We start from the raw sequence: 25,685 nt of genomic DNA, 5'->3' as shown, positions 1-25,685 counted from the left end.
CTAATGTATTTAATTCTAAAACTAATTTTCTCATGCAGACCATTATGCAATTTTATCAAGATCAAAGAATATGTAGTATTTAGCCACAGGTCCACTATTTACTGACTCTCTGAATGACCTTGGCAAGCCTCTTAATATATACTATATTAACAACATATTATTAATATTTTCTGTTTTCCACTCTAAGTAACGATATCTCCTTCTTTATTGGGCTAATAGAAGAGTAATTGAGATTTAAATGTAGATAGTGTCTGTATATCACTGTGTACTTCTTGGAAGAAAGGTACAAAACTATCTTTGAGAGGTGGTGGTGTTATGACTTTGCTGTAGTCTTAACTAAAATTTTTGTTGCTTACAAAACAGTATTGTCTTTTTTAAAAATAGCTGTTCGCGATCGTATGGTTCCTCCACCACCACCACCTCATCATCTGTATGCTAAGACTAATACCTCATCTTCTATCTACCTGCACTGGGGGAGGCCTGCATTTACCTCTGCACAGATAATTAACTACACCATCCGCTGTAATCCTGTGGGCCTTCAGAATGCTTCTTTGGTTCAGTACTTCCAAACGTATGTAGTTTCTGTTAATGGTTTATTCTTTCTTTTCCCATTTGCACATGCCTGTTCTATCATCTTTAATTAGTCCCTAATATTCATTTTGGGTTTTCTGCCTCCTGGCCATATTTAGTCATTCAGTATTGTGCTTACAATGGGTTAGGCACTGTGCTATCTGCCCAACAAAAAAAGGCAAAAACAGGGTCCCTGTTCTCAAGGAGCTCACATTCTAATGGAGAAGACACCATATCAAAATATGTGTGTGTATACACATATATGTATACATGTGTGTATGCATGTGCACATGTGTGTATATGTGCATATACACACAGTACAAATGGAAAGTAATCTCAGAGGGAAGGCACTAGCAGTGAAAAGGACTAGGAAAGATCTCCAGTTGTAGGATATGATTTATTTTTAAATGTTCCTAAATAATTCAACTCATATGAATGATAGATTAAAGATAGTTGTTGTTTGTCCCATAAATGGAAGAGCTAAATTAGAAGTAAGAATATATTAAACAACTGTGTTCAGAATCAGGAAATTACTAAATGTATTATTGGATTTTTTTGTTGTTATTACTTGACAAGTTTAAAACATGTAAATCAATGTTAGGTACACTAGATTATATATTACTAGCCAAGATACCATGATTACTTTTAACTTTGAATTTAACATCTTTAATGGGAAATCCCTGCCCCAAAAAAGAGATTTTAATATTGATGTGAGGAAAAGAAGATGTACCCCTTATTTTAGGCTTTCTTTGTTGTGAGACATTGTCCTATGTGCGTGGGAAACATGATTTGACCCTCAGTATAACTGAGTTTGTGATACAGTAGTCCCTTTATGTGGGGACTGACTATATTGTTGATTTCCTCTCTATGACAACAAACCTCTGGGTTCATTGTTACATTCATGGAGATTTATTTTATTCTAATAGCACTCACTATAAGGATAATATGAATGGGAAGGAATAGAAGGAATGTTTCCTTTGTATTGATTAGAAGTGTTGAAAAGTCTGATTTTGTGAATCATGAGCTATCACTATTAACAAATCTGTTGTTTATTAACATAGATCAGAAACTCATATGTTGGTTCAAAGCTTAGAACCAAATACCAAATATGAATTTGCTGTTCGTTTGCATGTGGATCAGCTTTCCAGTCCCTGGAGCCCTGTAGTTTACCATTCGACACTTCCAGAAGGTAAAGAAATATCATGTTGTATATATGTTCTGTCAAAATTGACAATTTAGAAAGCAACTGTTTTAAGGCAGGTACTTTCGTAGTTGCTACCCATCAGATTGTTTTTTGACTGATAGAACAATTTTAGAAATACATCAAAGGTAATACATTTCTCCCCCAAATGCTCTATGAGATTGTAGTTTATACTCAGAGTTCATGTCTGTATCACACAATAATTGTTAGAAATGACTTTTCTTTTATCTACTCCTCCTACCACAAAAGGAAAAAAATAAGTTTATATGGATAATGTTGGAACATCTGAAATATCAAACTGAACTCATTTTTATTAGAGTCTCTCTTAAAATATAAAACTCATGTGGTGTAAGCACCACAGAGTACAGTAGAATTATATAGCTTACTGTGATTTTTAAACATTTTATTTATTATATTAGTACATCAATATTATATGTACATATTGTAATAATGCAATCATAGAGTTCTGTGCACTTTTAAGTAGCCCTGTCATACTGTTAACTCATAATAACTGTGGTCAATTAAAACTTGATGCCTCAATATTGATTTAAAATACCAATTTATAGTAGAACTGATGCCCCTCTATTCAAACTTCCCCTAGAGTATGATGAAGTATTTTGGTCTCAGAGGCTATTTCTTTTTGTACTTGCTAGACTAACATGAGCAAATATATTATTCATCTTAGAAAAAGGCTTAATTTATTAAATTATATGATCATGTAAAATATTAAGGGGCACTTTAAAAAACACAAAAATAATTAGCTTTCAGAGCAGAATAAACAATCAGTGTATCATTTTGTAAGGTCCAATATACACCATTTTCATAAGCCAACAGTCTATAGAAATTTGTGATCTGGTAAATTAAACCAGAAGTATCAACATAGGAGCACTTAATTCATTTACTGATCATGTCTTAGGTAATTGCAAGTTAACACAAAAGCACATATATATATATATATTACATATGTGTTTACCTAATACTCTATAACTGCGCTCAAAGCTAGTTATTAATTAATGAGAAATAACTTATATTTTCTTCAGCTGCTTTTTTATTTTAGATTGGCACATTTTTATAAAATAGGGTCCATAAGCAGACTGCAGGTATAGCAATACCAAATGGAATAATAGATGCTTGTAGTGCATTTGAATATAATCTTTACAGCTAGTGCTGTAATGAGAACAAAGGCTCCATTGTCATACTATATAGTTGCCCTTTCAGTAAGCAAACAGCAAAAACATCTTTAGCAACCCCTTCTGATAGAACAATTCATGTAATTCTCTCTTTAACTTTTTTAAACTTTCTTAAATTTGAGGAGTTCCTTAAGATAAATAACTTGCCCAGGGTCACACAACCAGTATGTGTCAGAAGCACCAGATTGCCCTCATTGAACCCATCTCTCCATCCCACATGCCATACTGCTTCCTGCCCCTTTGCTGATTTTTGCAGGTTTGTAATGCTAGAATTTTTTCTGAGTTTTTTTCCTTTGTCCTTTGTTATTCCCTCTTGAACTCTATGCCAGTGTTGAGAAGATTATGCATCGAATGAGCCAGCCAGCCTCTTCTATTCAAAAATTTTGTACTTTGGTTTAGGTCTTAAAAAGATGTGTGTGAAATGAAATTTACCCAATAGTCTTCTTAAGGTTTTATTTTGAGCCTTTGATAATGATTTCCAGATGCTTAATTTTTCTCCTAAGTATATCAGCTAAAGTAACTTAAATACCAGTGAACCATTTTCCCCTAGTAATATTGTAAATTTTTGTGTGTACATAGCGCCAACAAGCCCACCAGTTGGAGTGAAGGTGACTTTGATAGAGGATGACACTGCTTTAGTTTCTTGGAAACCCCCTGATGGTCCTGAAACAGTTGTGACTCGTTACACTATCCTATATGCTTCTAGGAAAGCGTGGATTGCTGGAGAGTGGCAAGTTCTATACCGAGAAGGTAAATATGATCATAATTGGCAAGAATTGGGAAAAAGTTAACAGTTAATCTATGATAAGATTATCTATTTTGCCAAAATGATTGATGTTCTGAAGATTTGTTTTTATTTTATTTTTTATTTATTTTTAATTTTTAGGCAATTGGGTTGTGACTTGCCCAGGGTCACACAGCTAGTGTGTCAAGTGTTTGGTCTGAGGCTGGATTTTCCTGCTGACTTCAGGGCCAGTGCTCTATCCACTGCACCACCTAGCTGCCCCTGAAGATTTGTTTTTGATTCAATTTTCAAAACTATATTAATGATTCTTTATAAATTTTGAATTTACATTTTCTCTGCATTTGGGCAATTCCTAACAGCTCTTTTTTGTAGATGCCTGGCTTCTATATATCGTTGTACATAAACAACAAAGCAGCATTAACTTGTATCTAACTTATTCAGGTATATAGAGGCTTTGCACTGTGGGAAAAAAAAAACTTCATGAGCAAATTGATAGTATAATTAAGATTTCATACTTAAGAGAATAAATTTCAGAAGAGCCTATACACACGTATTATAAAAAGTCCATGTAATTTTAATGTAAGCAGAGGATAACCTTCAGGGTCCATTGCTAGATGGTAAGGGCTTAGGTTTACCAGATAAGCCAGTCAGTGCTGAAAGCAATGGGCCCTTTGATGAGTATGTTTAAGGGAAGGGCATGTGTTACAACAAAAAAAATCCAAGGAAGCAAAAGGCAGTAGACAATAAGAGAATCAATCAATCAGAATTTCTTAAGTGCTTACTATGTGCTAGCCAGATAATGTGTTAGGTAGTTAGCATACAGATAGAAAATCGAGATGATCTCTATTCGCAAGTAGCTTCTATTCAATTTGCAAAGATACTGGGGTGGTTTTCCATTTCCTTCTTCAGTATATTCAGGCAAACAGAGGTTAAGTGACTAGGCCAGGGTCACACAGTAAGTGTCTGAGGCTGGATTTGAGTTCAGATCTTTCTGACTCCCAGCCCACCCTTTTGTCCACTGAACCATAGCTGCCTCTCTATTCAATTAAGGGAATACACCTTACTTGTGAGATACATACATAATAAACGTCAAGTGATTAGGATGTGGAGCACTGACAACCTCAGGGATTTTTGGGAAGGCCTTTTAATAGGAAGTATGGCTTAAACTGAGCCTTGAAAAGACCTGCAATTCCCAAGCGGCACAGTTAAAAAAAAAAAAAAAAAAAGATTATATTTCAGGGATAGAGGACAGTTTATGCCAGGGCATAGAGATGGGAGGTAAGTCATCGCATAGGGAATATAGGCTGGTGTGGCTGGCATGTCAAGAGCGTAGCAGGAATATGGTTCATGAACTACTTGAAAAGAGTCAGATTATGGACAACTTTAAATACTGTACAGGGGAGCTTGTATTTTGCCCTAAAGGCTGTAGGTGGCCACTGAAGTTTCTTAAGCATATAGGTGGCATGGTCACTAGATCATACATGGAAGAGTCCTAGATAGTCCCCTGACCACTCCTTACACTGGGACCAGGACAGACACTTTCAGACTAAGGTAGTTAGGGTAGTCCCCAACAATGGGACCAGGGCTCACATTTCCAAACTAGGTAAGAATAATAATAATAGCAGCTAGCATTTATATAGCACTTAAAGGTTTGCAAAGTGCTTTACAAATATTGTCTCAGTTTATCCTCGCAACAACCCTGGGATGCAGGTGCAATTATTACCCTCATTTTACAGATGAGGAAACTGAGGCAAGGAGAACTTAGTGACTTCCCCAGGGTCACACAGCTAGTAAGTGTCTAAGCTAGATTTGAGATTGGGTCTTCCTGACTCCCGGCCCACCATTCTATCCGTTGTACCATCTAGCTGCCCAGTAGTCCACCAATATTCTTCTGACACCCCCAGGCACGTGGATCTTTCTCTCCTTTCCTCCTCCCTTTCCTTTTCACACATTCTCTCTCTCACCTTCCTCCTTTCTTGCTATTGTTTTGCTACTTCCTTCCCTCCCAAGGCCTTTCAAGGAATAAGGAAGGAATGTCACCACTGAGTTTCCACCACAGTGTTCTTTAGGTCATGTCAGAAAGAGGAAGTTACAGTATTCTAGGACCATGGGATCCATAGCTCATGGTAGCTCTGGAGTCAGCTTAGGATAATTACATCTTCAACATCAGATATAAGGAAGAGGGGGTGCCCATCCCAGTTGTCTTATTGGTTTCTAGCCCCAAGGTCACAGGCAGGGAGGTTTCAATTAGCTAAGAAACCAGAAGTTTCTAGCTAGGACTATGCCAAGTATAGAGAATTCTAGAAAAGGGGCTGAGAAGAGATATAATGACCAGGCAAGAGGAGACATAATAAGGGAATAGATAGCCTATTAGTGAAAGACTAGGTCAGGGAAAAAAACAGCTATTTCCTGTCTGCAGTAGCAGCTTAAGCTAATCCTTTAATATTTATCCATTCATATTTATTCATTAAAGCAGAGACTCTAATTAGGCAAACACTTTATCATAGAATTTTAGATCTAGAAGAAACCCCAGAGCATTTAAGTGATTTGCCCACAGTTGCACAGCTGGTTATTAATAAAGGTGGGACTAGAATTCAGGTCTCCCAATTCCTAATTTAGAGCTTATTCCATCATATCTTGCTGCCTTTTTTTTTTAGCTTACCTAATAAGTTATTTTTATACTTGAAACTAATAAAATTTCATTTCTTTAGAAACAATCTCTAACTTAGACTTTTCATGAATTCATATTGATAACCCTAATAAATACTTGCTGCCTGAGTATTCTGAAAATAGTAACTGACATGCAGTGCTTGAAAGTTTGCAGAACACTTTATATGCATTCTTTCTTTTCAGCTGTACAACCAATCTATGAGATGGGTACCTCAAGTATTATTATAATAAACCCATTTTGCATATAAGGAAACAGGCCCAGAGAGAGGAAGTAACTCACTAGAGGCCGCCCAACTAGTAAATATTAGAGACAATCAGGGTCTTTAGCACTCTATCCATTAAGCCATCCCCAAGTACTTAAAAATCTTTTGCACTAATTTTCTCTAAAGAATTAAGACTTAGTATTAATTGGGTTGTCTAAAGGATCAAAATTCTTAAGTACTCATACTTATTAATAAGCCCAATTACTGTAACCTCAAGATTCAGATGATATCTACAAAGGAAACAGTCTTGGCTTTTGAATATTCAAACAGGAATAATTTTGGAAGCAACAAATATATTGCCTAAAATCAGCTGAAGATAAGACCGCTACGGAAAAGTCAGTCTGTTGGTTTATTATCAAACAAGCTATTTCAGGATATTAGAGAACCCCTTAACAGATCTAAGATGATTTTTAGGGATAGAAAATTCAATGGTGATTTTGAGGTATTATGATACTAGAAATGGTACAGTAGATAGAATGCTGGGCCAGGAATCAAGAAGACCTGAGTTCAAATCTAGCCTCAGATACTTACTAGCTAATTGACCTCAGTCAAGTCACTTAACCTCTGATTACCTCAGTGTCCTCAATTGCAGAATGGGGATAATAACAGTGCCTACCTAGCCAGGTTGTATCAAATGAGATAATTTTTGTAAAAGTTTCTTAGCATGATGCCTGGTACGTGGTAAGTGCAATATAAATGTTTATTCCCTTCCTCTTCCCTTTTCTAGTGTTTTAATTTCCTGGGAAACTAATAATGACATCTAAAGAAGTCATCTGATCTAAGTTCATAAGAGCCTAAATTTAGTATTTTATGACAGAATAGATAATATTGAGTGTAGCTACTTGTATATCTGCTGATATCAGGATTGATAGATACTTCAGTACTTACCTTTATCACAACACGAATCCTTCCTAATCAAAATGATCTCTTATTGATCATTTTATTGTTCCATGCTATTTCCAAGGATGAATTCACCTAAAAAGTGGAGAATCCTTCTGTTTATAGATCTTTTGTGTTAGAGATACGCAGCTTTTTCTCTAATTGAGACCTCTGATATATGGGGTAGGGAAGAAACACTGAAGAGCCACTCACAGGTAAAGAAACTATATGTGCCTTTTACATTGGTTCTCCTACAAAATTGTTATGAGAACATTGTTTTATCACACTACAACCCAGTATACAAAACCTGAGTCAGGATTACTTGCTGTGGGTTCAAAAACATTCCATATATGAAGTCTTGTTTATAAGAATGGTTGCCTGAGCAATATTTTACTGGTTTGTGGAGTGAGCTGATTTTGGGTCTTTATATCTGCCCTGGGCAAGCCCAGTTTGCTTCATGGCATTTGAGCTATGACCAAAGAGTGTTGTTTTTATAAAAAACGAAGAATTATAAGTGTGAGGGCAAGATGTTTTTTTGGGTTCTTTGTCACTTTCTATCTAGAATTTTTAAAAGGATACATTTTGCTTGGCCTCAAATTTATGGTGATTTCTTTTTCAAGAAATGTTAGGACTCCATCTAGTGGAGAAAGGTAACTTCATTCCATTTGACCTGAAGGTCATTTTTTTTAAAATTTAGAACATTTTATTTTTCCCAATTACATGTAAAAATAATTTTTAACTTTAATTGTTTAAAATTTTGAGTTCCAAATTCTCTCTCTTCCTGTCTCCCTTCCCCCTCTCATTCAGTAAGCAGTCTGATATAGGTTATACATGTGCAGTCATGCAAAACATTTCCATATTAGTCATGTTGTGAAAGAAAACACAGACAAAAAAACCACCATGAAAAATAAAGAAAATGAAAAATAATATGCTTCTATCTGCATTCAGACTCTTATCAGTTCTTCCTCTGGAGGTGGATAGCATTTTTTTATCCCGAGTCCTTTGGAATTGTCTTGGATTATTGTATTGCTGACAATAGCTAAATCATTCACAGTTGATCATCATACAATCTTGGTGTTACTGCTTACAGTGTTCTCCTGGTTCTTCTCTCTTCACTTAGCATCAGTTCATGTATGTTTTTCCAGGTTTTTTGAAATCTGCCTGCTCATCTTTTCTTATAGAACAATAGTATTCCATAACATTCATATACCATAACTTGTTTAGCCACTGTCCAACTGATGGGCATCCCCTGAATAGGTCATTCTAATGTTAACAGTGCATGAGATCAAAATGATCTGTTATTGATCATTTTATTGTTCCATGCTATTTCCAAGGATGAGTTCACCTAAAAAGTGGAGAATCCTTATGTTTATAAATCTTTTGTGTTAGAGATGTGCAGCTTTTTCTCTAATTGAGACCTCTGATATATGGGGTAGGGAAGAAACACTGAGAGCCACTCACAGGTAAAGAGGACTCTATTCTTTGAAGGAGAAAAAAATCTTTATCTCTCCCTTGAAGATTAGAACCAAAGAATATAAAACAATTTAAATGGGAATAATAAAAAAAATTTATCCTTCAAATTCTAGATGCAAGAAAGTCTGTACCTGTCTGCAACAATAGACATAAGCTAGTAAGATAATACTTACTATAACAGAAACCACAAGATCATCTCAATAGATGCAGAAAAAGCTTTTGACAAAATACAACACCCATTCCTATCAAAAACACTAGAAAGCATAGGTATAAATAGAGTCTTCCTTAAAATAATAAATAGCATCTATCTAAAACCTTCAGCAAGCATAATACGTAATGGGCACAAGCTAGAAGCATTTCCAGTAACATTGGGGGTGAAACAAGAATGTCCGTTATCCCCACTGTTATTTAATATCGTACTGGAAACGTTAGCTTTAGCAATAAGAGAAGAAAAAGAAATTGAAGGTATTAGAATAGGCAAAGAAGAAAAAAAGCTATCACTTTTTGCAGATGACACAATGATATACTTAGAGAATCAAGTAAAAAACAACTTGAAATAATAAACAACTTTAGCAAAGTTGCAGGCTATAAAATAAATCCACATAAATCATTGGCATTTCCATATATTACCAACAAAGCCCAACAGCAAGAGATAGAAAGGGAAATTCCATTTAAACTTACTGTAGACATTATAAAATATTTAGGAGTCTACCTTCTGAAACAAACCCAGGAACTCTATGAACACAATTACAAAACACTTTTCACGCAAATAAAATCAAATCTAAATAATTAGAAAAACATCAGTTGCTCATGGGTAGGCCGAGCTAATATAATAGAAGTGACAATTCTACCTAAGCTAATTTACTTATTCAGTGCCATACCAACCAAACTACCAAAAGATTATTTTATACAGTTAGAAAAAATAATAACAAGATTCATTTGGAAGAACGAAAGGTCCAGAATATCAAGGGAACTAATGAAGAGAAATGCAGGGGAAGGTGGCCTAGCCATTCCAGATCTTAAATTGTATTGTAAAGCAGCAATCATCAAAACTGCTTGGTACTGGCTAAGAAATAGAGTGGTGGATCATTGGAATAGATTAAGTATGCAAGACACAGTAGTCAATGACTATAGTAATCTATTATTTGATAAACCCAAAGACCCCAGCTTCTGGGATAAGAACCCACTCTTTGAAAAAAACTGCTTGGAAAACTGGAGAAGAGTATGGCAGACACTAGGCATTGATCAAAATCTCATACCATAAACCAAAATAAAGTCAAAATGGGTTTAGGATTTAGATATAAAGGCTGATACTGTAAGCAAACTGGGAGAGCAAGGAATAGTCTACCTGTCAGATCTATGGAGAACAGAAGAATTCATGACCAAACAGGAGATAAAAAGCAAAATGGATAACTTTGATTACATTAGATTGAAAAGTTTTTGCACAAACAAAGCCAATGCAACTAAAATTAGAAGGAAGGTAGAAAATTTGGAAAGAATTTTTACAACCAGTCTCTCTGATAAGGGCCTCATTTCTAAAATATATTGAGAATTAAGTCAAATTTATAAGGATACAAGTCATTCCCCAATTGATAAATGGTAAAAGGATATGGACAGGCAGTTCTCAGATGAAGAAATTAAAGCCATCTATAGTCATATGAAAAAATGCTCTCAATCACTATTGATTAGAGAAATGTAAATCAAAACAACTCTGAGGTACTCAGATTGACCAAGATGACAAAACAGGAAAATGATAAATGTTGGAGAAGATGTGGGGAAATTGAAACATTAATGCATTGTTGGTGGAGTTGTGAAATGATCCAACCATTTTGGAGAGTAATTTGGAACTATGCCCAAAGGGCTATAAAAAATGTGCATAACCTTTGACCCAGCAATAGCACTTCTAGGGCTATATCCCAAAGAGATCATACAAATGGGAAAAGGACCCACGTGTACAAAAATATTCATGGCAGCTCTTTTTGTGGTGGCCAAGAATTGGAAATTGAGAGGATGCCCGTCAGCTGGGGAATGGCTGAGCAAGCTGTGGTATATGAATGTAATGGAATACTATTGTGCTATAAGAAATGATGAACAGACTGACTTCAGAAAAACATGGAAAAACTTGTGTGGTCAGATGCTGAGTGAAGTGAGCAGAACCAAGAGAACGTTGTACACAATAACAACCACATTGTGTGATGACTAATATTGATAAATTTAACCCTTCCTGGCAATACAAGGATCTAAGACATCTCCAAAGGCCTTGTGATGGAAAATGCTATCCACATCCAAAGAAAGAACTATGGAAGTTGAATTGCTATTTTTTTTTCTCTTCTGTTGAGTTTTGCTTCCTCTTTCTGATGGTTCTTCCTATTGGTTCTAATTTTTACTTACAATATCACTAATGTGAAAATATGTTTTAAAAAAAAGATAATATTTACTAGGAATAAATATAAAGTGTTGGATTTAGGTTTGAAGCGTTAACTGTACCAAATACAAATTGGGACAGATGTGCCTATGTAGTAGTTCATATTTAAAAGAAAAACCTATGGATTTTAAGGGACTGCAAACTTTAATCAAGTAAGAGATATACTGAGATAGCCAAAGAAAGCTAATGTGATCTCAGGCTGTAAGAATACTAAGGTATATAGTATCCAGAGTAGAAGGAGTTGATAACTCTTCTGTACCACTCCTAGCACCTGTTCCCTACAATCCCATTCAGTCTCTACTTGTTAATCTGTCTCAATCCAGACATTAGCGCTCTTCAAGGATCTACCGCTAAAACTCCTGATCTGACCACCCACTTTGACTAAGCTAATTCTATCGCTTTGCTCTCCCTGCCCTACAGTCTTCTGACAAAGAAGTCTGAATCTCTTAGCAAAGAACTGGAAACAAAATAGATATCTGTTGATTAGTGAATAGCTGAACAAACTGGTATATGAATAAAATGGAATCATTGCATAAGAAATGAGGAATTTAGGGAAATGTATAGATTTCTGTAAACTGATTCAGAGTGAAATAAGCAAAAACAAAAGAATATACTCTAAAATCTTAATAGTGTAAATGGGAAAAAAAAACATCAAAAGGAAGCCACAGTCTGAGTAATTGAAAAACCAATAATGGTCCTATATGAGACATCCAGTCTTCCTCTTGATAGAGTGGTGGTGGACTACAGCGGCAGAATATTGCATGCATTGTCAACTAAATCAGTTGTTTTTGGTTTATTGCTTTTCTTTGTTATAAGTGAGAATTTAGTTTATTTGGTGGGTTAAAAGGAGTATATTTTAAAATGGCTATAAAACAAAAGGCATCAATAAAATTTACTTTTAAAAAAAACCATAGTAGTCTGAATTTCACTTCCTCTGTCCAATGCCTCCCATATCGCTCCCATTTCCTTTAATCTCTTCTCCTCCTCCTTTCAAGACACAGGGGTTGTAACATAACTATTTGGAGAGAAAAGGAGTCTTCTTGAACCCCTTAAATCATGTCTTTTTTATATGTGAATGGCTGGGGCAACTGTGTGCTTTTGACTTCCTGAATTCTCACATATGCTCAATATGTTTTCTAGAGTTCTATGAGTATTACTGAGGCAGTTAGGTGATGCAGTGGATAGAGTGCCAGGCCTGGAGTCAAGAAGACTCATCTTCCTGAGTTCAGATCTGGCCTCAGACACTTACTAACTGTGTGACTCTGGGCAAGCCACTTAATGCTGTTTGCCTCGGTTTCCTCATCTGTAAAATGAGCTAGAGAAGAAAATGGCAAACCATTCTAGAATCTTTGCCAAGAAAACTCCAAATGGGGTCACAAAGAGTTGGACACAGATGAAACAACTGAACAACAAACGAGTGTCATTATTACTGTCATTGGTACCAGTACCCCATCCTCCAACTCTACTACCAACATGGCTTGTCATTTATCTTTATCAATCTGCCTGACATGTAAATTTCTTTCTGTTTGTCTATGTGATTCTCTCTCTCTCTCTCTCAGTCACACACACACACGCCTCTTGTACTGCTAGGTTTTTTCAGATGTAAACATTTAAAATGTTCCCTAACCAGTTCAAATTTTAATATAAAATAAAAGCAAAATTGTTGCATGAGTTCCAATATTTTAATATCTGTCAATTAAGTTTCTGTGATGTTGTCTAACATGATGACTTAATAAAATGGTTAGACAATAATGTGATGGTGAATTACTGCCTATGCAGTTTGAAGTACCATTTTCCCCCTTCTCTGATCTCCAAGTAGCTCAGAGGTTACAGCCTTTACACATCTGGTGTGCAGTAAATCAGCCCAAAGAGCTCAGGCTCTTTAATGATTCAGCTCATCTGAAGGGCACCATTGGGAAAGAATCTCTAATACTGCAATATGAACTTTTGCCTTTAATAATGGTGCTGAAAACAATGACAGCTTTGGTCCCAGAGTCTTCATATTTTGCTTTTATTTTGTTTACTTTTTGCAGTTTTTTGGATTATTTGTTTACGAAAGAGCTAGGGTTTTTGAGGTAGTTTCTTTTTTGCCTATTAAAAAAACAGCCCTTTTACATATTTTGCTGATCATGAAAATGAGGAAATAATCCTCTAAATGGAACTAAGTGTCAAATAACTTCACTGTTTCATAATGATACTTATTTGGAATTGAGAGTAATGATATTTTGAAATTTTCTAAGCCACCGTTTTCAGAATTAAACATGTTTGGTTTTTTGTAACAAAAAGAATATCAAAACAATAGTTATTCCATTTAATCGCTTCTTTATTTGTCAAATTAAAAATAAAAGTAAAAATAAAAATTTTAAATGGAATTTTAAAAAGAGGTGAATGGTTTGAAGCATTCCTTATACCAGCTGGATGTAGTATGTCAGGACATATCTATTTTTTTTTTATTCTATTTGACTAAGTAAACTCTAAATATAGGGGTCTGTGTATTTATCTAACAGTTGTACTCTAAAGTAGATCACATGCTTTTAAGGTCAAGTTGAAACCTAATATCACCAAAACATCCTCTAGTCGGCTCCTGATATTGCCATTCTAGTGCAGCTGTCTCATACCCTGTGACCTGAAGTGGTGCCATGTGCTTAAAAGATTAGACCCTTGCTGACTTCCCATAATGGAAGCAACAAGGGGGCAATAGTTCACTGGATATAAACTTGGAGTAAAGTCTTTGGTTATAGACTCACTGGAACTGTTGTTAGGGTTTCTCAGAGTCATAGTAAACTTGTTGAAGAATCAGTACAAATCCTGGGCGGCCCTGTGCGGTCCATCCACAGATGTAGGTAGGACAGCTTCTTGCTTAGAATTCTGTCACTTGGATATTCTCATCATTGGGGTTCTTCATTTTTTTCTTTGAAAAAAAAAAAGGATAACACTATGTTATCATTTTAATTGGGCAACTTGGTACCAGGCCTGGAAGACTTGAGTTCAAATTCTGCCTCAGAAACTTATTAGCTGTGTGACCCTGGGCATGTCACCAAACCCTGTTTGCCTCTGTTTGCTCATTTGTAAAATGAGCTAGAGAAGGAAATGGGAAACCGCTGCAGTATTTTTGCCAAGAAAACCCCAAAAGGAGTCACAAAGAATAGGACACAACTGAAAAATGACTAAACAACAACAAATCATTGTAGAGCTTCAAATAGACATTTCATATCAAGGCTCATCAAATTTTGAGGGTTGCATATTAATTTCTCATTTTCTCACAGTTTACATTATACAGGTAGGAATCCTGGATCTCCATTTATTAAGAAGAAAATAGTATTCATTCTTTCCTTTCTTTCCGAGTTTTCAATCTCACATTACCAATTCCCTATTGGACATTTCAAACTAAATGTCCTGGAGTCATCTCAGATTCAACATAGTGAGCTCACTGTCTTTTCCCCATAACCCTTCCCTGTTTTAAACTTCCCTATTTATGTTTAAGTTATGGACTATTCTTCCAGTCTCGTGGATTCATAATCTTATTATCCTCCACTCCTCATTGCCCCTCACCTAAATTATCCAGTTAGTTACTGTTGTAGGCTAGGTCTAACTCAGGCCAGTCCCCTAGTTGATTAGGTTCAACATTTAAACAAAATGAACTACTTCTTAGGTCATTGAATATTTAACAAAAAAGAGATTTACTTAGCCATGGCAAGAGAAGAACATTAAACTAGGGTAAGCATTGATGACACTTTGCACTAATTCAGCTGAACAAAGCTTCCTTGACTATTATCCATCATGATCCAGCAGTCATGTAGCAAAGCATCCCTGAAGCTCCTCAAGGCTGTTTTGTACTCAGGCAGTGGTGAGATGTGTCAACAGTCTGAGCCTTTAGTCCCCTGAGCCAACCAGTTATCAAGAAATGTTTTAATAACTTTTAAGTAAAAACTAACTTGCAAGGTAGGGAGGAATTAGGATATTACTCTTGCAACAACCGCCCACATCTTGTAATTTCTACCTCCACAACATCTGTTAAAATCAACCCCTTTTTTCTACTCACACAGCTACCATCTCAGTTTAGGCCCTTGTCACCTCTCATAGATTATTGTGGTGACCTAATTGGTCTCCCTGCTTCATCTCTCTTCCCTCAACTAGACCACTCTCCATTAAAGTGGTTTTTCTTCAGTACAAATACAACAAGTCTCTCCCTTACTCAGTCTTAACTCCAGTGATCCCCTATTACTTCCAGGATAAAATATAAACTTGTTGGTTAGCTTTTAAGGCCCTTCACAGCCTGGGCAAATAATCTTTGGGTATTGCCTCTTTTCCTGCAATCTGCAATCTAGCCAGGAGGGCTTTCTCTCTGTTTCTCACATAAGTTGCTCCATTTCCTTCCTCCATGTCTTTGTACTGTCCATCCACCGTTGCTTAAATACACTCCCTTCTCATCTCTACTTCAAACAATCCCCGTATTCCTTCAAGGCTCAGCACAAATACCACCTTCTCCAGGAAGTCTTTTCTGACCTTCCACAACTGCTAGAGCTCCTTTTCTTACAAATTACTTTATATTTCACTACTTTGTATTTATTTGAATTTGTTTATTTCCTTTATGTTTATTTTGCATATTTTATATATGTACTTGTTGTGCTCATTCCCTTACCCTCATTAGACTCTAAGTTCCTTGTGAGTAGAAATTATTTCATTGCATTTGTATCTGCTAAAGTCTATCACAATTCCTGGCACATAGTAGGTGATTAATTAATACTTATTGATTGACTTTTTAAAAATTGCATTTAAAGAACAGTATTGGGGAGGTTGTACTGGGTTGTAATCTTAAAATCTCTTTGAATCCCAGGTCTGCCACTTAACTAGCTATGTGACTTCAGAGAAATCAGTTGCTAAGGCTTTCAGTTTTACTCACCTATAAAATAGAAATAGTAATACTCGAACTACCTATCTCATAAAGTTGTTATAAGGATCAAATGAGATGTATGAAAAGTGCTTTGTAAATTGTAAAGTCTTAAATAAATGGGAGATGTTGTCGAGAGAGTTTGTTCTCTTGTGCTAACCAGGAATTTATGTATTTGTAGGAGCAATAACCATGGCTTTGCTGGAAAATCTGGTGGCGGGAAACGTCTACATTGTCAAGATAGCAGCATCCAACGAAGTGGGAGAGGGACCCTTCTCCAATTCAGTAGAGCTCGCAGTTCTTCCAAAGGAAACCTCTGAATCGAATCAAAGGCCGAAACGTTTAGATTCTGCTGATGCCAAAGGTCTGTAGAAATGCTGTATTTTTTCTCAAGCCTTGGGGGGAAAAGTCTCTTTAGTCTTATCCTTCCTTCTTTAATCACTCTAATAGGTTCCTAGCTATCTCAGTACTTGTTACTCTTTACTTCTAAAGCCTCCACCAAAGGTCACCTACCTCGCTTCTCATACTTTCTTCTGGTTTTCCCTTTGCACCTCCCTGAAACTGTCTGGATCTGCAGTTGGATCTACTTTGCCTCTAATTCTCCAGTTCTACTCTTTAGTCCTTTGGCAGAGTTAACAGTGACTTAACATCTTGTACAGAAACTGGTTGTACCAACTACCAAGGGAGCAAATCTGTAACAAAAGCCATAATCAGCAGAGTGGTATAACAATGATCTGGATGGGGAAACCACTTCTCTCTTACATTATTGCCACCCTGAGAACCTACCACCCAATGCTTCCACCCATACAGTGTGTACTTAGTAGCATGAATCTCGCACCTCTATTGAGAAAAGCCTTATATTCCACAAAGTTTTTTGCCTTTGTTGTACATCTCCCACAAAGTTGTCTGTTATTTATGAAAAAGAGGAGATGGATTCCTCTTCCATGTGAGCTATTAATTGGACACATCTGTGTATAAGTAGAGAAAGAATATCTCAGTACGTACAAAAAGTGCCCACTGGGGCAGCTAGGTGGCACAGTGGATAGAGCACTGGCCCTGAAGCCAGGAGGACCTGAGTTCAAATCGTGACACTTACTAGCTGTGTGACCCTGGGCAAGTCACTTAACCCCAATTGCCTTAAAAAAAAAAGTGCCCACTAACAGATAGTGTCTTTGTGTGGTTTTGTGGCCAGAGCTGAACCATATTTTTTCAGGGTATTACTGGCCATTGAGAGACAGTTATAATTGCAGGTTTCACCTAAGATAAAGAAACCCACTTTGTGGAATTCTAAGCTAGCATAAGGTTAAAAGTAAATGCTGTAGATCTGCTAGTTGGTTTAGTTCTACCTTCTCTCTACTACATTCACATTCTTCTTCCTAGTGTTGGCACATCTCTGCCACCATCCTAATGCTTAGTACTGCTTTTTGCCCTCTGTGCTGTCACTGGGTAAAGAGGCCACTTTAGTCCTAGCAGCAATTACTGGACCTCTGCCCTACTTTCCATCACCTCTCTTCCAAGAAGCACTTTCATGAACTGTATCCAAGGATAAATGGTGGGCAATCCCTTTGTTTACTTGCCTGGAAATGAGCATTAGCAGAGTTTAGGCTGAGAAGGGCATTGTTTTCTTTTTCCACAGAAAGTGTGAAAGAAAATGTTTGCTTATTTCCCTCCACAGAAGTTGTTTAACAGTAGGACAGAACCTCTTGAAAGGCTACTCACTCCAGTCTGACACTTTCATCCTCCACCCACTTAGCACATGGAGACTGCCTCAGACCAGTGTGAGTCTGTAGCCTTCCAGACTAGCATTACTAAGGAGGCAGTGAGGGGAACATGGGTTGTCATGAAAATAGGCATTCAGCACCAGATTCAGCAGCAACAGAGGTAAAGATAGTAGCAGGGAGAGTGGCCATGGTTGCAACAATAGGATGGTAGCTGACTGTGAAGAAATGTACCTTAAATTCTTTAATGTTAAGTCAAGCTGATTAATGCATGCCATAGTGAATAGAGAGTTGGCCTTGGGACAAGGAAGATCTGGTTCAGGTCCTGTCCCTGACACATACTGGCTTTATGACCCTGGGAAGTTGCCTAAGCTCTCAGTGTTTTAGGCAACTCTTCAAGACTCTCAGCTGCAGAGAACGTGCCAACACATGTGGTGGAGGGTGTTTTCTTATCTAGGAATTGCAATTACAGGTCTAGTTCCTGTCTCCAAATCATAAAAATAATCTGTAACCTATAGATGTTTGCTTCTCAGCTGACTTAACTAGAATGTAATCCTTCTGTGTATCAGGAAACATCTGTATTTTGTACATGTTGAAATAAAAATAGCCAATGGACTTTCTTGATTATAAAATTACATGTATTTTCTATCTGAAACTGTCCTTCCTCCCTCCCTTTGTTCCTTTCTTTCCTCCACCTTCCTTCATCTCTTTCTTCTATCTAACTATATGTTAGATAGTATATTGTGTGTGTGTGCACGTATATAGAATAGTTTCAGGTAGAAAATGCATATAAATATATCTATATATTTACACATATATATACATACATACATACATACATACTTTTTGAGATTGGGTCTTCCTTTCTTGCCCTGGATGAAAGTGCAGTGATTACTCACAGGCCCCATCGCAGTCCTGATTAGCATGGAATCTTTGACCTGTTCTGTTTCCAACCTGGGCCAGTTTGCCCTTCCTTAAGAAGCCTCCCCAACCTCTCCACCTCCACCATTCCCTGGGGCTCATTATATTGATGCCAGACTTAATGTGTACATCTGATCAACTTAGTGCACTACAGCTTTGAACTCTCCAAGATTAAGAAATCTACCAGCTTCGGCCTCCCTGTTAGGAGAGATTACAGACGTGCACTGCCATTCTCTGTGACACTACTCAGTAGCCTCTTAGGAAAAAGTGAACAAGAAAAAACCAAGCAATTGAGAATTCTCCGAAGTATAACAATTATTTGTTTTTATGATATAGTCTTTGAAATAAATACACTGTTTTCCCCTACAGCTTATTCCGGCTATTATCAGTTGGACCAGAAATCCATGACTGGCATTGTTGTTGGTGTTTGCATAGCCCTGACTTGCATACTTATCTGTATCCTCATTTTGATCTATCGAAGCAAAGCCGGGTATGTGTTCATTGACAGAGATCTTAGATGGTTTAAAAGAAAATACAACTAACTATAATCACAAAGCAAACCACAGTAGTAAAAGTTAGGGTATAGAGAATACTTTGGAAAATTGTGGGGCAGAGGTAATATCTTTCTATATAAAACTCTCATTTATATTTTTGTACTTTAATGGGATTCTTTGTAATAGAAATTCTAACAAATAAATCTTTATGTGACATTATTTTGTCATCATTAAATTGTTTACTTTGTTTAAAAAAAACTGTTCTTCTATTGAAATATTCAAAGAAAAGTTTTCCTGGTTTCTTTATTGTTTTAAATGAAATGCCAGGACACTCTTAGGCCATTTCTTTATGATATACCAAATGTGAGGCACTTGATTACAAAGGGAATCTTTAATCAAAACCTCTTGGATTTCTACATATTCAATTACCCATTTCAAATGCCTAAATGATTCATCGTTCAGGAAGAACTAATAAATTTTTATGACTACAGCTAACCAGAGTAATATAAATAGTTTACTCCTTTTGGGGAAGCTGCTATAAAAATAACTCCTATTGATCTGTAATTAAAGAGAACTCCTTTGAGGTTTCTATGAATAGAATATGAGAGGAATAGAATTCTACAATGTATAACTGGGCAATTTTGATGTTACCATTTCAGACCAGCATTGATTTATAGCTGCTTAAGCGGCGGACCCTAAGCAGCCAGGTTTTCATCATTCATGCCATTCTGGTTTAAACAGTTTAAATATGTCTTTAAATGGAGGTGGGAAAGCTCGTAACTGCTTAATTTGTAACCTGTTCCTTCCTAAAACTCAAAGGAGAATTACAAAGCTATTTGTGAGTTCAGAATCCAGTGCTGATTTCTACAACTAAATGCAGATGGCAGGCTCCAAATTCCCTGTGCTAAGTCCTGTAATAAGCTGTAACAAGTAAAAGGAATAGGTTAGGGTGGAGGAAGCAAAAAATTTCCTGTTTAGTAAAGGAGAAAAAATAATTTTAACACACAAACATCCTTTTTTACACGTAAATTGAGGTGCTTTGATTTTTTTTCTTTTGACATGTTGTCAGTCCAACCCAGGGAAATAGTCTAAATTTCTATATAGATCATATATGTGATCAATTTTAGCCTTATGAAAATTATCCTGTATTTAGACCAAAAGTTTTAAATTTGAGAATAATTCTCTTAGCCATTTACTCATAAGCTAACTCCCTTTATTCCTTTTTTTTTTTTGGTGAGGCAGTCAGGGTTAAGTGACTTGCCCAGGGTCACACAGCTAGTAAGTTTCAAGTGTCTGAGGCTGGATTTGAACCCAGGTCCTCCTAATTCCAGGGCCAATGCTCTATCTACTGTACCACCTAGCTGCCCCCTAACTCCCTTTATTCTTAACTGATTTACACTCAAAGAATGTATTCTTAATTTTAATATTAGTCTAGAAGAAATATCATTAGGAAGGTAAATCTACTTTTTGAAGGTCAAAACCAATCATACAAGATTTTTAAATTATTCATGCTTCTGTTTCCCTTCCATTAGCAGATCATCTAGATTTGACTGTACAAACACATAATACCAATAGTAAAACCTCCAAACCACTTTCAGATAAAACAGTTCAGGTTTGATGTCTTATTTTGTAACTTTAATGATTTTTTAAAGAAGTCTCTTAAATTCTGTGACTTTAAAATGAATTGTGGGTGAATAAATCACGAACTCTTTTCACATATTCATATGTCAAAGTCTCGTTCATAATCTGTACTGTTGTAACTAGTCACTATCATTAAAACATGACAGATTAAAACTGTTTTGATTGTACAACAAGCTAAAAGTTATCTCAGAAATTTTTAGAAAATGATAGGTAAGAAAATAATTGTTTACAACTAACATGAAAAGAAATAATACTATTTAACAACTGAAGCATTTCATAAGTGTTAGAGAATTGATGCTTAACTATTAAAGGGAAAGGTTTTACATGTATAGAAATCAATGGGAGAATGTAAGTAGGTTCCTCAAAGTTAAAGTGTTTTGTGATGAAAGTAAAATCTAGTACTCTTGACAACTAGAGTTAATTGTGGTAATGTCTGTATATGCTAAAGAAAAAATATTAGAGAATGTTACTCTTCACAAAATATAATTTGTATAAATTTGGTATTTTTGCATATTTCTTCTATGTGATTATATTTCCTTTTTTCAATTTAAAAATGTTGTAGGAAAACATCTGCTTCTAAAACTTCACAAACAGGAACTGAGCAGTTATCTCCAACCAGTGCCTCATTAGCCAGTGGGAATGAGATGAGAAAGAACCTGGAAGGAATTGTAGAGAATGAAGAATCCTTACTACCAATGATAGCACAAAATAGCTTCATTGATGCAAAGGTACTCTGAGTTTAGAAGCTAATTTAGCATATTACCATTACCTCTATGCATTTTTATGCCCTGTGTAAAATACATTTATCAGGGGCAGCTAGGTGGCGCAGTGGATAGAGCACCAGCCCTGGATTCAGGAGGACCTGAGTTCAAATCCGGCCTCAGACACATAACACTTACTACCTGTGTGGCCCTGGGCAACTCACTTAACCCCCATTGCCCAAACCAAAAAAAAAAAAAAAATACATATATCAAAAAGTTAGCCCATGTGCAAAATAACTGTTTCCCAAAGGATTAAAGAGAAGATTGGTCTGAATCACAGTTGAGAAATCATGAAGCACTTTGAATGAGCTTCAAATGCATACTGCTTTCGAAGCCCATCTCTTTTTTATTTTCTAAATTTAATACTTTTTAGCTAAAACTACATTTTCTCTACCTCCCCTACCATTTAAAAAGAAAAACAAAACCCTTTCAAGAAATATACATATGGAAACATTAGCCATGTCCAAAAAATGTGTCTCATTATGCACCCTGAATCTATCACCTCTCTCTCTGGAGAGAGATAATATGTTTCATCATTAGTTCTCTGAAACCTTTTGTTTATTTCTTTGATCAGCATTCTGAATTCCTTCAAAGTTATTTGTTTTTACAATGTTCTTGTTATTGTATTGTTTCCATGGTTCTGCTTACTTCACTCGCTGCCAATTCACACAAATCTACCAAGGTTTCTCTGAAAACATCCCCTTCTTCATTTCTTACAACACAATAATATTCTATTACATTCATATACTATCATTTGTTCAGCCATTCCCTAATTGATAGGTACTCCCTTAGTTTCCAGTTCTTTGCCACTGCAAGAAGAGCTGCTACAAATACTTTGGTAATATGGTACCTTTTTCTTTGTACTTTGGTCTTTTTGGGTTATAGACCTAATGTTGGTATTACTGCATCAAAAGGTACACACAGTTTAATAACTTTCAATGGCATAGTTTCAGAATTAAAAACTCATAGAAGGAAATGGCAAACCACTCTAGTATCTTTGCCGAGAAAACCCCAAATGGGGTCACAAAGAGGTGGGCATGACTGAAATTACTGAACAACAGCAAAACTTTTAAACTCCATTATTCTACCAGTAATTTTCCACTGCTGGGAATAATGGACCACCACAACCTTAGAAAATTCAGACCTATAAATAACTCAAAGGATAATGAATAGATACATAGTAGTCTGCACGTGAGATGTGACCCTGAAAGCCATCATCATGATCAAAAAAAAAGGTGGCCTAGTCATTTGGAAAGAGTGAGAGATACCATAAGGGCATTACAGAATATTAAAAGAATTAGAGGAAAGCCTCCATTGTGTTAGGTAGATTTGGTGAAAGACATAGATAGGAATGACAGAAGCTAAGAAAGCATGGATGGATCATAATCTTTTCTGCTGGTGGGAATACCCATGAAAATGAATCAGAAATCCATCAAAGGGTACTTGACTATTTGTGCTTGCATGTAGCACAGAATAATAGAAATAGTATGCATACAAAATACATACAAAATGCATCATGCTGTATGTCTTTGGTCAATCTAGATATAACCTTATAAATATCCCATGTTGATATTTGCTACTAGAGTCAAAGAAACAATCCTGTGTAATTTTTCTTGTTTGTTCCATTATTTTCTTTTGAATACAAATGTAATATGCTGAAGCTTTTGAAGTTAGAAAATTAAAAATTTCCCTTTTTATTTTAGGGTGGAACTGATCTAATTATTAATAGCTATGGTCCTGTAACAAAAAGTAACCCTAAGAAGAAATGGCTCTTTTTTCAAGATTCTAAGAAGGTGAAAATTGAGCAGGTAACTCATCTAAACTCAGGCCTGAAAGTACTCCATATGAAACAGCATTTATAAAGAAGGGAAAGAACTAAAATATCTATACATTAATTTTAAGCTTTTTAAAAATGTTATATGTGATGCCATTCATTATAGCTATGACTTATTAATTATAGCCACACAAAGTAAACAATTTGCTGAAAGTATTTACCCAGCTTATAAAAATGAACTGTTTCAAAGCTCTAAATAATATTTAGTAAGTTCTATTACAAGGGCAGCTAGTTGGCATAGCGTATGGAGTGCCAGGCCTGGAGTCAGGGAGACCTGACTTCAAATCCAGTCTCAGACACTTAACGTGAGCAAGTCACTCAGTCCTATTTGCCTCAATTTCCTCATTTGTGAAATGAGCTGGAGAAGGAAATGACAAACTATCCAAGTATCTTTCCCAAGAAAACCCCAAAAGGGGTCATGAACAGTCAGACATGACTGAAATGACTCAACCACATCTTGTTTGTGTTTAAAAAGTGTCTTTTTCTAGAACACATGAAATCAGACTCATTATCATTTACACTTATTAGTACTTGCTTTATTATCGTTTCTATGTTTTGTTTTGTTTTTTCCTCACAGCCTCAAAGAAAATTTGTTCAAACAGTCTGCTTTTATCAGCCAGGCACTACTGTATTAATAAGTGATGAAGACTCCCCCAATTCTCCAGGCCAACCAACCAGTTTTCAAGTGCCCTTTGGGATTACAGCTGACACAGAGCATTCTGCAAATAGTGAAGGAAGCCATGAGACTGGAGATTCTGGAAGATTCTCCCATGAATCTAATGATGAGCTACATCTCTCTTCAGTCATAAGTACTACACCCCCTACCTCCAATTCCTTCTTAGGCAGTGATTCAGGTGGAGATCTTGCCATGAATAAATGTGAAGACACTTCAATGCAACTGGTTGCTGAGCAGATTTCTACCTCATCTTTACAATTACAGTCTGCAATGCTGTGCTTTGATAAAAATGAGTTTCCAGTCTAGACAGCCATGCCAGACATTCTCACAGTATATATGTCTGTTCGAAGGACAATGAACAGGAAGCCAAAGCATGTTGTGAAAGTCCTGATGTCTTACTGGGTGTTTTTGATATTTTTGTTGAATGTTTCTTTGTTTATTTTCAAACTGACTTGTTTTGAATGTTTTATTGTCAGAAATGTGAAAAGGTCAAGATATCTGACTAGAGTTTAGAATATATCACTGGAGCAAAGAGGACTTTTTAAGCCCCTTTGCTGACTATCTACCTCAGTTTGCCAAATGGTGAACTCTGAAGACAACTGATTGACCTCATTTGTGTTATAGTTGATTTCAGCTATATAACCAATGATACTTCCTACTAGTGTTTTTTTTTTTTATTGCTGTATGTGTAATGTGTTTGATCAAAGGAGTGATAGGTGGAAGAGTTAGAATGTTTATCTGAAGCTCTGACTTTTTAACAAATTATAATAACTGCATAATTGAGATAATTCAGTATCTCTGACTGGGAGAAGTGTTTCTATTTATATAATAGGAAAACCATTTAATGGGGTGTTGGAGGAAGTGGGATCATTTTTAATCACTGGTAAAAAAAAATACCTCTATTGAAATAACAGAATACGTTTTTAATTGCATGTATCAGATTACATCTTTGAAGGCATTTAGAATTTGCCTTTAGAGCCTGAGTATACCCAAATAACCCTCCCAGAGCTGTGCCTTTTCAGTATGCCCTCAATGATGACAGTTGTTCAAAAGACTACACTGTCTAATATTTCACATTCATCATTCTCGTAGGGTTAACTGCAGAACTCATTTTTAAGAATGAATTCTTTTAAGTTTGTAGGTTGTTTCCTAATTCTGGCTTGGCTTTGAATGGATGAGGAAACTTCCCAAAGCATCAGGATGAACACCAGTAGACAGTAAAATGAGCTATTAGAACATCACAGTAATGGTGCCTTCCAATATTTAGTATGAAATTCTTTGCCTTATGCCTTGTCAATTTTCATAAAGTTGCTTAGGACAGGAGCACATAAAG

The 25,685-nt window shown here is 36.0% G+C and overlaps 1 protein-coding gene across 1 annotated transcript in view; it reads left to right on the top strand.

Annotated features, from left to right (window-relative positions):
- PRTG (protogenin) overlaps nt 1-24,658 on the top strand; it is a 140,517-nt gene extending 115,859 nt beyond the window's left edge. Inside the window, exons 13-20 of the mRNA XM_027840863.1 lie at nt 385-571; nt 1,632-1,759; nt 3,541-3,711; nt 16,489-16,671; nt 19,316-19,436; nt 21,644-21,809; nt 23,546-23,650; nt 24,254-24,658. Of these exons, the coding sequence (XP_027696664.1) occupies nt 385-571; nt 1,632-1,759; nt 3,541-3,711; nt 16,489-16,671; nt 19,316-19,436; nt 21,644-21,809; nt 23,546-23,650; nt 24,254-24,658 (1,466 nt within the window). The remainder of the gene's footprint in view (nt 1-384; nt 572-1,631; nt 1,760-3,540; nt 3,712-16,488; nt 16,672-19,315; nt 19,437-21,643; nt 21,810-23,545; nt 23,651-24,253) is intronic.
- The last annotated feature ends 1,027 nt before the right edge of the window (nt 24,659-25,685 follow it).

The sequence above is a fragment of the Vombatus ursinus genome, unplaced genomic scaffold (assembly GCF_900497805.2).
Source record: "Vombatus ursinus unplaced genomic scaffold, bare-nosed wombat genome assembly UNPS02014848.1, whole genome shotgun sequence".
In the NCBI taxonomy this organism is placed as follows: Eukaryota; Metazoa; Chordata; class Mammalia; order Diprotodontia; family Vombatidae; genus Vombatus; species Vombatus ursinus.
This window is presented reverse-complemented; position numbering and strand designations above follow the sequence as displayed.